The following is a 13599-nucleotide window of genomic DNA, read 5'->3' on the forward strand; positions in this document are numbered from 1 at the left end:
CATTTTTTATTTAAAGCCTATTTTTTTTTTTGTGGTAATAAAAACAGACCTAAGCAAACAGCAGCTTTTAAAATGACTTCAAATGCATTATATAAAAACAATGAGGCAATAATGATTGGTTAATTAATAATAAGCATATGGTTTCATTGAATAACACTGTTAAAATACATAATGTAATACAAAATAAACAAACAATTTACAAATGCCTAGGCAAAGTGTGCCAAAGGCCTGGTAATTGTTGTTGTTACACTTACAGGACGATCAAATCCTTGTTTAATGTTGACCAAACTTTTAATTAAAATATCCACTTAATCTTTAATTTTTGGCCATGCACCTTTCTGCGATAGAATTGCTACAGCCTCTGTAATTTCTTCAACAAAAACATATGGACATCACAATCCTTACAAAAATTAACATGGTTTTATCGTAGTATTCATTTTCTTTTGTGTGATTTCCGAATGCTTGAGACTATTAAATCAATCAGACAACTGTATCAATAAAATCACATCCATAGGAGGTAATTGTTTTTTTGTTTTTGTTTTGTTAAAACTGTTTTATTACACTGACTGCTCTTAATTTACTTGTTTTTTTTATTTATTTTTTTTACTAGTAACTGTTTATTTAGAAGTGCACTCAGTAATTCTTCAGGGACTATTATCTTCTGCTTCATTTAATGCAGGCTCAATACTGAAATTTGTTACAAAAGAGGATGAAGTGGTTTTTGATTTAATTTATTATTGTATATGTTTGATAATATTTAATCTTTTAAAATGTTTTATTTAATATGTGTAATTTTAGTTTGTATATATTTTTTTGCTATATAACTACAATTGCACTTTATAAATAATACTGTTTAATTACAATTAATTAATTAATTTACTTTTATATTTTATTAAAGTTCTATTTTGACCCCTATTGTAGGTGTTTTTTTTTTTTTTTACTTCCATAATATTTGGGGAACGGGGCACAACAATACAATTCTGCTTAGGGCACCCATTTGGCCAGCAGCGGCCCTGATTGAATTGAACCTTAGGCTTGTTTTGATTGCTAGGATGCATTCCTGCTTAACTGCAGAATTATGAAGCAGATAGCATGAGCTCCACTTTCTGGTAGTCGCTGTGCATTTGCATAAAGTTTCCCAGATTTGTCACAGATTTTGGTCTCTAGTAACCTCAAATCACCAACTATGGTTGCAACTTGCTCTTGCTGCAAATCGCTGTCAGTGCGAATGCCCTTTGAAATTAGCATATGCTAACAGCTTCTGGTTCTTGCTAGCAAGACCAGTCATTGCCAAATTTGAAAAGGTTAGTAATGACCGATTTGTGTTTGTTTTCTTTTCTTTGTTTTGGGAAAAAGAGAAGGCTGACTTCTTCAGGACTCTGCTCTCAAATCACACACGAGGATGGAGGGGTGTACGAACAAATGGATGGTGGGACACTATGAAGATTTGAATGGCCAATACCTGAAGATGCAGAGAAAAAAAAAAAAGAAGCAGAAAGAATTGAGACAAGGTGGCTTAGGAGTAAAAAAAATCTGAGGAACCAGAAGAACGAGAAGACGTACTGTAGAAGAACATTTTGTTTGCCTCAAAATGGAGGGCGGATCGGTTAATAAATCGTCGATGGGGCATATGTAGATTTTATGCACACAAATATTCTCATCCTCTCTAACAGCCCACTCCTCATCCTCGTATCTCTCTCTTCTTCTGTTGCTCTCTTTCCCTTTCTCTCAGCTCAGCGTGTGTTGTACTTTGAAGTCACCGCTCTGACAAGTCAACCCTGATGTATTATTCAAGAAGACTGTCGCACAGTATCCCTCTTCTCTCTTCTTCACAGTTATTCTCTGGCTGTCTTTCTATTTCTCTATTTGTCCTTTGTTCTCAAACATAATATATGAATGTATGAACTTAGATAATGTTCCAGGCAGGAACTGAGCACTGCTATTGTGCTGTTCACAGGAAGAATGGGGCCCGATTGCGCACGGGTGTCTGTGTTTGGTAAATATTACGTTGTGAAACTATCATCTCAAGAATAAATGTGTGTGCGTGATATGGATAGCGTGTGCGTTAAAGTCAATGCTGTCAGTTTTCATGAGCATACTGCGGTCAGAGTGTATTAGTCAGGCAGTAGTGTTTTAAGACTCTATGAGTGTGTCCGTGAGTGTTGGTATCATTCAACGTGTGTGCGCACAACTGTGGCTCCGTGGCACAGGGTCTCATTCTCACTGCAATGATTGTTCTGGCATGTCTCCTTAAAGCAGACAGATATGTCATAACTGAACATTTCAGAGAGGAAGAGTGGGTGAATTCAACAGGCCTGACAACATGAATCAATATCACTCTTAGTCTGAGGCTCAGAAGACACGCCCATGGAATGCCCACAGTCGGTTCACTTACCATCTGATGCATAATATGCAAAAAACTCAATCTCTGTTCTCAATCTTGCAAACTTAATCTAAATAGCTGACTGAACACAACTTCCGAGAGTATTGGCGCACTGGGATTTATCTGTCTGACTAGAAACAAGATACTGGGTGGATAGAACAAGTGCTTCTGTGGATGAAATTATTATTGGAATTGTCAACGTTTGTCAGGTAAGTGACATCAAATATTTAAAGGGATAGTTCACCCAAAAAAGTCCATTATTTACTCACCCTCAAGCCATCCTAGGCGTATATGACTTCCTTCTTTCAGAAGAATCCAGTCGGAGTAATATAAAAAAATGTCTTTGATGTTCCAAACTGTTTAATGGCAGTCAGCGGGTGTTGCAGTTCATCAGTCCAAAAGAAGTGAAATAAAGCGCATACATCCATAATAAAAAAGTGCCTCACATGGCTCCAGGGGTGAACAAAGGCCTCCTGTAGCGAATCGATGCGTTTTTGTAAGAAAAATATCCATATTCAAAACGTAATAATCACTTTAATCTAGGTTGCGCCAACAGTTGTACACAGAAGCAGCTCCGGGAGGATGACATATGAGGTTGGCGTTGCACATCGGTGAGTCTCGTGAAAACTAACATTTGCTTACAGGAGCAAAGGAAGCAAAGTTTCCTTACTTTAGCAAAGGAAAACCAGTCTCCTCTTGGCTTATATCGAAATCCTCCGACATTCTTCTTTACAAATCCTCATTTTGTACTTCTAATTTGGGTGAACTAACCCTTTAAAATATATTCAGGTCAGAGCGAATGCCTCTTGTTACTCCCTTCAAAATATACCAAAAAGTATTAGCTAAAATATATTCAAATAATTTTTTGAGGCACTTATTATCATGTTAACTAGGTAACCACGAGCCAAACTTTGAATTCCACTTTGTCTGTGAAATAATCAGTATTCATTACTAATCAAAGGGTAGAAATTCTCATCATAGAGTCTATATACATTTGCCACTGTTTTTCTTAAGTCAAAACTTGATTTTCCAGTGAAACGACAAACTTCTCTCTGGTGACGTATACCAGACTACCAGATACCAGAAAAAAATCATTTAGTCCACTTAAACACGACCCAACCAAAATTGACTTGAATGAGTTTTCATTCATTTTTGAGTAAAACAGCCAAATATCAAAATCCAGTCAACAACTGATGGATAAAATAAAGTCTACATACGTTTTCAATAACCCATATGGAATTACGGAGGAAACGGATGAAACTATAATACATCATAATACAGAAGAAAAGATCTATCGTTACTTCCATTTCATTGGAATCATTTTTTCCATATGTGTCCTCTTCTCTTGTCTCTGCTCCACTTCTTTCCTTTCCTCTAATTTGAGTTTTTCCTCTCCTTTCTTATCCTCCTCTCTTCTTCTTTGAGTTTTTAAGTATTTTTCTCTCGTTTCTACCCTTCTCTACTGTTTCAACTAATTTTCTCTCCTCTCAGTCTGGTTTCTTATCTGACATGTCTCTTTTCTCTTTGGCGTGATGGCGTCTCCCTGTTGCCAGATGTCCACTCTGTCCCAGAACAGCCAGGACACCACACGTGTGCCAGCCAGCCGGCAACATCGAGACAGAGACACCGTGTATGTGTGAAAGAGAGGAACAAAGACTCAGCAGATGGAGAGACAAACATGAGAAGTGGAAAGATACCAATAACACAAACAGATGATCTGACAGTGGAAAGAACAACGTTCAAGATGAGAAAACGCACAGGTGACAGAACTGTGATGAACAAACAACATAAGACGCTCCACCCACTCACATACACCCCCCACCCCACGCACACACACACACACACACACACAATGATACTTGAGTTGATAAGAAGCAATGATATCTGGACTGAGATGAGGTGGAGGAGTTCAGGGGTCAAGGGTCGGGGAGGTGGCGGGTTATAACCCTAAACGTCTGAGATTGAAAAGTAGACAGGCACCTCTTACGTTTATGCGCGCTTGGTACTCGGCGCTACCGGCCGAGTTGCGTGCGGCGCAGCGGTACACGCCCCCGTCCCGGATCTGGGGGTTTGTGACGTTGACGTGCGAGACAGTGGAGCCGTCGGAGAGCGTGTACTGGCTGGCCCGGTGCGCCGAGTCCCGCGCTACCGGCTCGTCGTCCAGCGTCCAGGTGATAGTGGGGGGTGGAGCGCCTTTGGCCGCGCACATGAGAGAGAAGGGCTCGCCAGGGGCTACTACGCGCTCACTGAAAGACGAGACGATCCGTGGGGTGCCGTCTGACAGGAAAAAGAGAGAGCAATACAGATAGAAGACTTCAGAATCTTTGAAAGGTACACTGCTGAAATGTTTATTTCATATGAACAGCTCAATTTTTCAAGAGGAGTTCAAAAGAGGTCAGTTTTATGTCACTAATTTTGTATTGCCTCTGAATTGCATGAATGACACTGTGTCCTAACCAGTAAATGTGTTTAAATTTAATTAAATAAAACCTTGAATATTTTGTCTCAATTTAATTGCATGCAATAAATTTAAACTGTAAAATCGTAAAATGCGAGTTTACTTAATTCAGAAGTATACAAACTGGGGACACCTGTAAGAGGGTTCGTGAATAATTTCAGCTGAAAAACATTTTTACATTATATTTTTGTGGCATATTTATCGAAATTATTACTGTTTGATTCTGTTTTCTAAAACAGAAAATCATTGTCACTAAATCATTAGATTGAGCACAATCATTTTAATCCATTAGCCCTCATTTTTAAAAGTCATATATTTTTTAATAATTTTGAAAATTGCTTTGTTGCTGCAAATTGCATTCAGTATTAATACCATTAATCATTGTTCATTTCAGTTGCTTGGTTTCTTTTGGTTTATGTATATTAAATGCCAAATATGTTCTGCTGTTTCTTCGTGCTGTATTTCACATTCATTAAGGACAGCAAAATTACCTGTTACTGGGAAAAAAAAAATCTTGTCGCGCTTGTGTAGGGCACATTGTAACTTGCTTAAAAGTCATAGTAATCTAAATTTGGAACTTTTATGTCAAAAAAGAATTGTACACTGTAGAGTTAGAATCAGAACCACAACCTTCAGTGTTATCCTATTATCCACTTTTTCCACTCACCCTCAAGTAGTATGATGGAGAAGTCCTGTGCGGTCTGACCCTTGCGGGTGGCAAAGCACTGATATGCCCCTGAGTGTCTTTTTTGGGCTGCCGTGATGAAGAGAGTTTCATTGTGGGCTCCCTGGATGGAGAAGTGCTGGTCAGGCACGATGGGTTCTGTGTTGCGGAACCAGGAGACGGTGAAGTGGGGCGAGCCCTGAACGGCACAGGACAGAATCACTGTGCTGCTGATGCCTGTTTTCAGGTTCTTGGGGGATAATGTGACTCTCAGAGGTTCTGTGGAGAAAGAGAAAGACGGAGAGAGAGAAAGAGAGAGAGAGAGAGAGAGAGAGAGAGAAAGAGAGAGAGAGAGAGAAAGAGATTATTTGAGTCTGAGGGTAAAGTTTTGTCTAAAAAGGTAGAATTATGGTATCTTAGACAGACAGACAGACAGACAGACTAGATAGATAGATAGATAGAGAAAATGTCAGTAAGCAATAAGGCAGTGGGTGCTAGAGGCCTCGGTGTGTGTCTGGGCATGTATGCGTGTGCGTGCCCTCCTCCCCTCCTGTTCTGTCAGAATCTGTGAGCACACCGGTGTGATGTGCCTACTGGCTAAATGTCCAAAAGTCCACCCCACCTCCCCTTCCTCTATCCCCCTCTTCTTTTCACATTAAGGCTCCAGCCAATACCATCCCACTGGTCTAAGATCCCTCCCCATGCATGCTCAAAAACACACTCATACACACACTTCTGGTAGAACAGGGGTCAGACTGGAGAGGCCAGACTAATCTTCCTGTCCTCTCATATTACTTTCACTATAAGTCAGCAAGAAGGTGGCAGAGGCCTACCAGTGTGCCAACATCTCTTAAACCCAAATTTGCTTCTCACTTACTCACTCCCTGGTATACTCCATTTGATATTTCTCTCTCTCCCTATGACTCAGTTGCACAGGAGATATGGGGCAATAGATTAGTCCAGTGGCCTGGTGATGGACCATCTTGATCTGGACCCTCTCCTTTGGATGAAAGGGTATGGGTATTCCAGGACTTTGTAAGAGATAGACCAACCAGGCACTCAATAAATTTAAGTGACCTGTTTGGGGAGGACAAACTTCCTGCAGATGTTAGTTCCAACTCCAACACACCTGAGACAGCTAATCAAATTCCTTGGGTTAAGTTGAAAATTGCAAGTAGGTTCATTGGAAGTAAGGCCAAAACTAAACTGTCTACAGGAAGCTTGATCTCCAGGAGTAAAGATGAGGACACTTGCCTCAAGGTTTTGGTTTCTGCTTTGGGGAATAGATTATGTGGCCATTACTTTGAAATTGGACATGTTCCTGGGTCTTTTGTTAGTTCTGGAAGAACATAACAGTCAAACATAGTCATAATCCTACTTTTACTGTGAGGCTGAAGTCCACACCAACCACAGCTCTATCCCTATACCTGTACGATTGTTTAATAGGAATGATGTTGATCCAGGAATATGTCCTACTTAAAAGGTTGAGAAGATTCTGTCAAGTAGGACATGTTCCTGGACATTTTGTTGGTCCTGGAAGAACATTCCAAATACCGAACATAATTCTTACCTTAAATTTTAAGTTAAAAGAGCATACCGTGCTTGGATCTATGACAAGTTAAAAGGTGAAGGTAGCTTGTAACTTTTGAAAAGCTTGTCTTTTTCCCTTACCAACAGTGTAATGGTGACATCTTTCATAATTTACTTATGTCTTACCACCAGTCCCTCTTCTTGTAAACTCCCCTCTTTACCGTTTACCCTTTATTTCTTTTTTCTTTTCTCCTCACCGATGACATTAAGGTGTCCTGTGACCTCTTTGGAGCCAAAGCTGTTGGTGACTTCACAGATGTAGTTTCCAGAGTCTTCCAGACGGAGGTCGCTGATTGTGAGGCCGGTCAGTCGCCGTGTCCAGCGGGAGTCTGCAGGAAGTGGCCTCCCATCTTTCAACCAGCGGATGGTGGGGTTGGGGTAACCGGAGGCGATACAGGGCAACTCTATGCTTCGCCCCACTTGTAATTCTCCTGACTGGAAACTGTCCATCACAGAAGGCGGGGTTTCAGTGGGGTCTACGGACAGAGAGAAAGTTCTTATAGAAAGACCAAGCAATTGTAGCCAATTTATGTATAGTCATTAACATACATACGTCTTAAAGTTACACTAGCAAAACTGCCTGATTAATGGTCAGAGAAGAGGAAGAAAATGCTCATGTTAAACAAAATTATAGCTATTTTTTTCTACAAGAACCTTTGACTAACATCAGTAGACTTTAGGGAAAATATATATACAATTAAAATGTAGGACATAATCCCTTTAAATATGAATGACATGAATTAGGATCTTAATGTTATTTCTCAAAGAAGCGCATCCAAGAAAGTAACAAATCTAATTATGAAAATATGCTTAATGCATTAGGATTGACAAATATGACAAAGAAGTGTCAACTGCCCAGAAAACTGACATAAACCCACACACTCACCCAGCACAGACAGACGAGCTCCATTGCTCTGCCTGGTTTCTCCGCTGTATTTGTGCTTGGTGATGCAGCGGTAGGTAGAGAGGGCGTCCTCTTTCTGAACGTCAGATATGTAGAGGGCCCCATATGACGTCAGGAAAAACCTGTTACCTGAAGAGAGAGGAGAAGAGATGATCTAAACATATGCACATGGATTTCATTGGCCAACAAAAAGACGATTTTCAAAAGTCCATTTAGGACCAACTTCATATGCAACTCTTCAACCATAGATCAGTTATCCTATTCAGTTAGTCACATAATCCATCATTAGACTTTTACAAAAGTTATAACTGTAAAAAACAATTGTCCACTGAGTTACAAATCATCCAGAAATATATTTATAGTCACGGCATTCAAAAACGAACACGAGTACAGATATGAAAACATTTTTGAAGGATACAGCAAGTAATCCATTACAAAGTAAGAAAGAGAGAGCGTTTTAATATTTGATGTGTATGTTATTGTAACAGTATATTACTGTCACAGTCATTTCACATCAGTGAGGCCTGACTCTGATTTATCTGTACATTCATGAAGGCCGTATTTTACAATGCAGCACTCGCCCAGAAGCCAGAAGTAAGTGTTTCTCTTTCACTCTCAGTCCATCTTATTCAATTAAGTACATTTTAGCTGTGAATGTTTCTGACACAAAAAGACTGTGAAAGTTCATAAAAAAGATGTTTAATGTGTTGATTGTGTGTGTGTTTGTTTTCATGTTTAGAATTTGTATATACACTATCTGAATTTGAACGATGAGATAATTTTTTACATTGTTTCTCCTAGGGGGCAAAATGTCTTCTCAGGTTTGTATCCTGAGAAACATCAGAAACATATAAGATGAGGTTGATACTTAATTGAAACAACTGAGAAGTCTCATGAGCTATAAAAGAGCAACATTAAAGCAATAAAATGTTCCTCTGGGATGAATTAGGTGTGTGTGTGTGTATGTGTGTGTGTGTGTGTGTGTGTGTGTGTGTGTGTGTGAAAGAAGAGTTTGTGTGTGTTCTGCTAAACTGCACATCACTGGACACATTAACAATAGCAAAGTATGTCAGTGTGTGAGAGTCAGTCAGTCAGTCTCTGTGTGTGTGTGTGTGTGTATGTGTGTGTGTGTGTGTGTGTGTGTTTGTGTGTGTGTGTGTGTGTTTGTGTGTGTGTGTGTCCTAGTTTTCTAGGCAGGCAGGGCATGTGGATTGGGCCAACCGCACCATTATGAGACAACTAAATGAACTGGAAATGTAAAAACTCACAAAACACACAAGTCTGATGCAAACACAGATGTAAACACACTTTAAGAACAAACCTTCAGCTATAGGTTAACATCTGGAGTCATATCCACACTGTGACTCATTAAAAACGTGAAGATGTGTTTATATATTTATGCTGAGGCGTTATTATTTGACTAGTTGCCATGTGTCTTGTTTATCCATCTATATTAGGACACACTTGTGCATTCAAAACTCACTCAAAAAGATACAACGTTCCTATATAAAGCAGGAGTAGTCTGTGGGAAGAATGTGTGTGTGTGTGTGTGTGTGTGTGTGTGTGTGTGTGAAGGATGGTGATCGATGCGTTTTATGGCTCGAGAGCTTCATCCAATGCAGATTTATGAAAGCGGAGAGGACAGGCTTGACTCGGCAGCCCACACACACACTCCATCACTATAACAAGCAGCTTACTCTCACACACACACAGATAGTAGCTACAGACAAACAAAGACAATGGCTGGAAACAAAGATAAATTCAGCGTGCATCTGTGTGAATGTCATGGCCATGTGATAAGACAATGAAATGAAGTACATGCGTGCGGCATTGGCTGCATGTGTATGGTTGCATGATTATTTACATCACAAACATATATTGCTGAATGAATATCCGTACGACAGCTAAGCGCGAGCACAAGTGTGTGTGTATAGACGTAACACAGTGTCTGTGTGGGTATTGTTGTCATGCTGAATGCTAGGCCCATCAAACTGTAATTTAAGAGTCGGCCCTCGCGATTCAACCTGCATATTAAGCCTTACAGGATAATATGCACTTGGTGACTTTAACCCCCTACAACATCAGCGCAGCGCTGTCACAACATTTCACCCGGAGCGAGAGACCAGGGAGGGAGAGAGAGCGAGAGAAAGAGAGGTAGTCAGTGAGTAGTTTTGATTTAATCCCAGTAACTTGGATCTTTCTCATTGTGAAGACTGGTAAATTAAATATCAGTAACCAGGGACACAAGGTCTGTCTCTCTCTCAAATCTCAGATTTTCAGACAATAGCAACTCGAAATTCGGTTTTGTGTCATCAGGTTTGAGCATGAAATCACTTCATATTCCCACACTCCCATTTCTTCCACTCATATTCCTCTCTCTATCCATTATTTATTTATTTATTTGTTTGTTTGTTTCACAATTTGTCTGCTTCTTTTTTATTTTATATTTGACCTTATAAACTGAAATAAGGAGGAGGAACAGCATAGGGAACTGTTGCAAGCTATATTCATCCCACACTGTCCATATGAGCTAAATGCACTGCTAAGCCATGGTTCCAACTTCTGCATCTTAAAAGTCCTTTATTTGGCTATTTGGCTTTTGCTTATCAGAACAGAGCACATGCCTGTCTGTGTGTGACTGTACATAAGACATTTGACTTCACTGAATAAGTGACCCATTGGGTGTACAGATTTAAAAATGATGACTGATGGATTAAAGGAGAGGCAGACAGAGCTATGCACATATTAGTCCCACGTCTCCTTGCGATTAGTTCTGTTTGGGAGTGCAGATCAATTCTTGTCTAGTCTTCCTTCGCCTTGAGGTGTGTGTATGTGTGTGTGTGTGTGTGTGTGCATGAAGGATTAGAGGGGGCAGGGGCATGTAAGGTCTGTCTAAAACAAGGGCTTGAGTGTACCACACACATACAAGGTTCTGTGGTAGGGCTGGAGTGTGTAGCGTGGGCAGCCTGGGGCATCATGTCAGACCGATGGAAGAAAAAAAAATGTGGAATTGGATTTATGTGTGGAGCATGGCAACCTTCCAGTTACATCTTACTCTACACAGACTCCCAAAGGCCAGAGAAACACACTCAAATGCATAAAGGGAAAAGAGGTTTGTATACATGTTTGAGAATGTGTGTTTTGTTACGGGATGTCAGGAGGGCTGGCAAACTCTCTCGCTTTCTCAGCACAGGACTGTGTGAGTGCAGCTGGGAAAGATCTAGTCTAAAAATAAAACCCTACCGGAAGTAAAGCCGCCATTTTCCTGCCATCATTTTCAAGGTAAAAAGAAATAGAATAACAGAGGATATGAATAGTAATGCGCAATACACAATAGTGTGGAAAATAGAACAACAACAAAAAGGAAATCGTAACGCACGAATGCCAGGAGACTCTGAGGAAGGGGGCGGAGAACGACAGAACGACAACAGAAGGGAAAAGAGGAAGAAGACGCTCACGAGATGAAAGAAGTGAAATACCGAAATATCACAAATAAAAAAAAGAGAGAAAGAGACAGTTGGAAGGAGATTGTGTGATGACAGAACGATAGACACATGAAGACAAAAAGAGAGGGGTGTGGGCTGAAGCTAATGTTGAATTTGCTCTAGGAGCTCCCATGCAAATGATGGCGCCGCTGCAATGCTAATGAGGACCGGGTTTCAAACTGTTCGGCCCATTACTTATTAATGCTCTGCGTCTCTTCCCCCTCCCTCTTTCCCTCTCTCGCTCCACTTTTCCCTCTCTCTCTCGCTGTTGCTAGGGCCCCTGCACTCACGTGACGTGGGTTAGGGGGCGCGGCGGTGGCATGTGCAAAAAACGGAGAGAAAGAAAGAGGGAGGGATGATGGGAAGGCTGGCAAGGAGGGTGTAAACGTAGGGGATGCTAACGCTCAGTTGTTTGTTAAGCCACAAACGGGCTACCAGGGCACACACGGAGAGCCTGGCACATGGAGAGACAGGCCAGCTGGGGCTCTGATTGGCTGCGGGTGGGACTCAACGTCATTTCGATGCAGAATACGGTTAACGAAGGAGAGCTGACAAAAATCAAGATTAGAGCTAAGAGAGCGAGGGATCAAAGATAAAAACAATGTCACCAAGTGAAGGAAGACACTTGGTGATGGAACGGAGAAGGAGAGATGAAGCGAAAAATGGCTCTATTGTCGACTCTATTTTTTATATTTTATTTCACTGAAACTCAAATGAAAATTGAAATGCTCAAACACACACTGCACTGCTGGTTTTGTACGAAAGCCTCAAACGAATCTTCCTTGATGCAATATGGCGTATCCAGAGATGACTCTAGAATTCCCACTCACCTGGGCTTGTCTAACAACAAATCACCCTTTACACACATGAAGGGCCCTTATGCTTGATGTATAAGGTGTGACTCTTCGTGAAAAATGTCTAGATCAGTTACAAAATGAACTGGAAATAACATTTGACAGTTCTGGACCTCAACTGGTCAAATATTTTTAATGTCAAACACTTGCCTAATAGCTACTGTGTACAGTATGACTGCAGAGCACCCTTACACCATGTCAACATGTCCATTTTTGACATACTCTTGTGCTACTTCTGACAACAGTTCAGATTTGAAATTTTTGTTTTGACATTCAGTATAGATAGTCTCAAACTTTTGCAATGCAATAAGGGCTGCACCCAGTGTAGACAAGGTGTTAGTGGCCAACTATTGACCTTAGTCTACATGTCAGGAACTACTGTATATATTTTTGTTGAAAGATGGCACAAAATGAATTTTCTAATAAAAATGTCTGCCCTTAATTGTTTCTGTTCTAATCATTTCAGTTATGCAATAAGGCACTAGAGTTGTGCTACATTGTGACTGAAGAAGTTGCAGATGCTCCACTGTATTTCATGCCTAACAATGCCCTTTAGCTCAGACTATATTCACATATAGTGTGCTCTCTTGTAATTTACTGATACAGAGAGTTTGTAGGTATATTTCTTGTGCCTTTCCCTGCATCTACCTCTTCTCTCCACTTCCCTGCTGTCACTCTTTACTTCCCACCCACTCTTGTCCAACTTCAGCCTGTGTTCTCTAGTTGTGCTGTTCTCTAGCTCCCGCTGTTCTCCTCGTCTCCATTCTCCAACCTTCCAACTCACTTCTTGAGAACCCCAATCACATATGTGTGGGTGATCTCTATGGCCATGTTCACACAGTAACAGAACACGGTTGTTACTCCTATATTTGAGTCCTTAATACAATTGTATTCACACACATTTTGGTTATTTACCCATACATGTTCAAGACTCACAACCATATTTTTGTGACCAGACTGGACAACTAATTGTCTGTCATGTCTAGGGTTTGGAATCGAAAATCAATTCCAATTCCAGAATCGGATACTTAAGGTCAGGAATCAGATACTTGTTGTCAAATAAAAATTTCGATTCCGCCTATAGATTTCTATGCGCTTTTTTTTTTCTTCATCTGTGAGGACCGGACCTAGCGATCTGCCAGGACCTTGCTCGCTAATCTAAGCGCATCAAAGTTTGGCTACATTTGCGATCAGAAGCCAAAAAAGCTAAGTATAATATCTGTGATAGCTAAACATGTTGCAAGAGAGGTGTCACCACCAA

At 40.5% G+C, this 13599-nt stretch overlaps 1 protein-coding gene across 1 annotated transcript in view; it reads right to left on the reverse strand.

Moving 5' to 3' along the window:
- Nucleotides 1-13599, reverse strand: part of LOC107728164 (Down syndrome cell adhesion molecule-like protein 1 homolog) — a 138465-nt gene that overhangs the window by 42542 nt on the left and 82324 nt on the right. Inside the window, exons 4-7 of the mRNA XM_016538257.1 lie at nucleotides 7982-8128; nucleotides 7293-7571; nucleotides 5509-5784; nucleotides 4364-4660 (exon numbers count right to left, since the gene is read on the reverse strand). Of these exons, the coding sequence (XP_016393743.1) occupies nucleotides 4364-4660; nucleotides 5509-5784; nucleotides 7293-7571; nucleotides 7982-8128 (999 nt within the window). The remainder of the gene's footprint in view (nucleotides 1-4363; nucleotides 4661-5508; nucleotides 5785-7292; nucleotides 7572-7981; nucleotides 8129-13599) is intronic.

This window comes from Sinocyclocheilus rhinocerous, unplaced genomic scaffold, assembly GCF_001515625.1.
Source record: "Sinocyclocheilus rhinocerous isolate Xijiao unplaced genomic scaffold, SAMN03320098_v1.1 scaffold2834, whole genome shotgun sequence".
Taxonomy (NCBI): Eukaryota; Metazoa; Chordata; class Actinopteri; order Cypriniformes; family Cyprinidae; genus Sinocyclocheilus; species Sinocyclocheilus rhinocerous.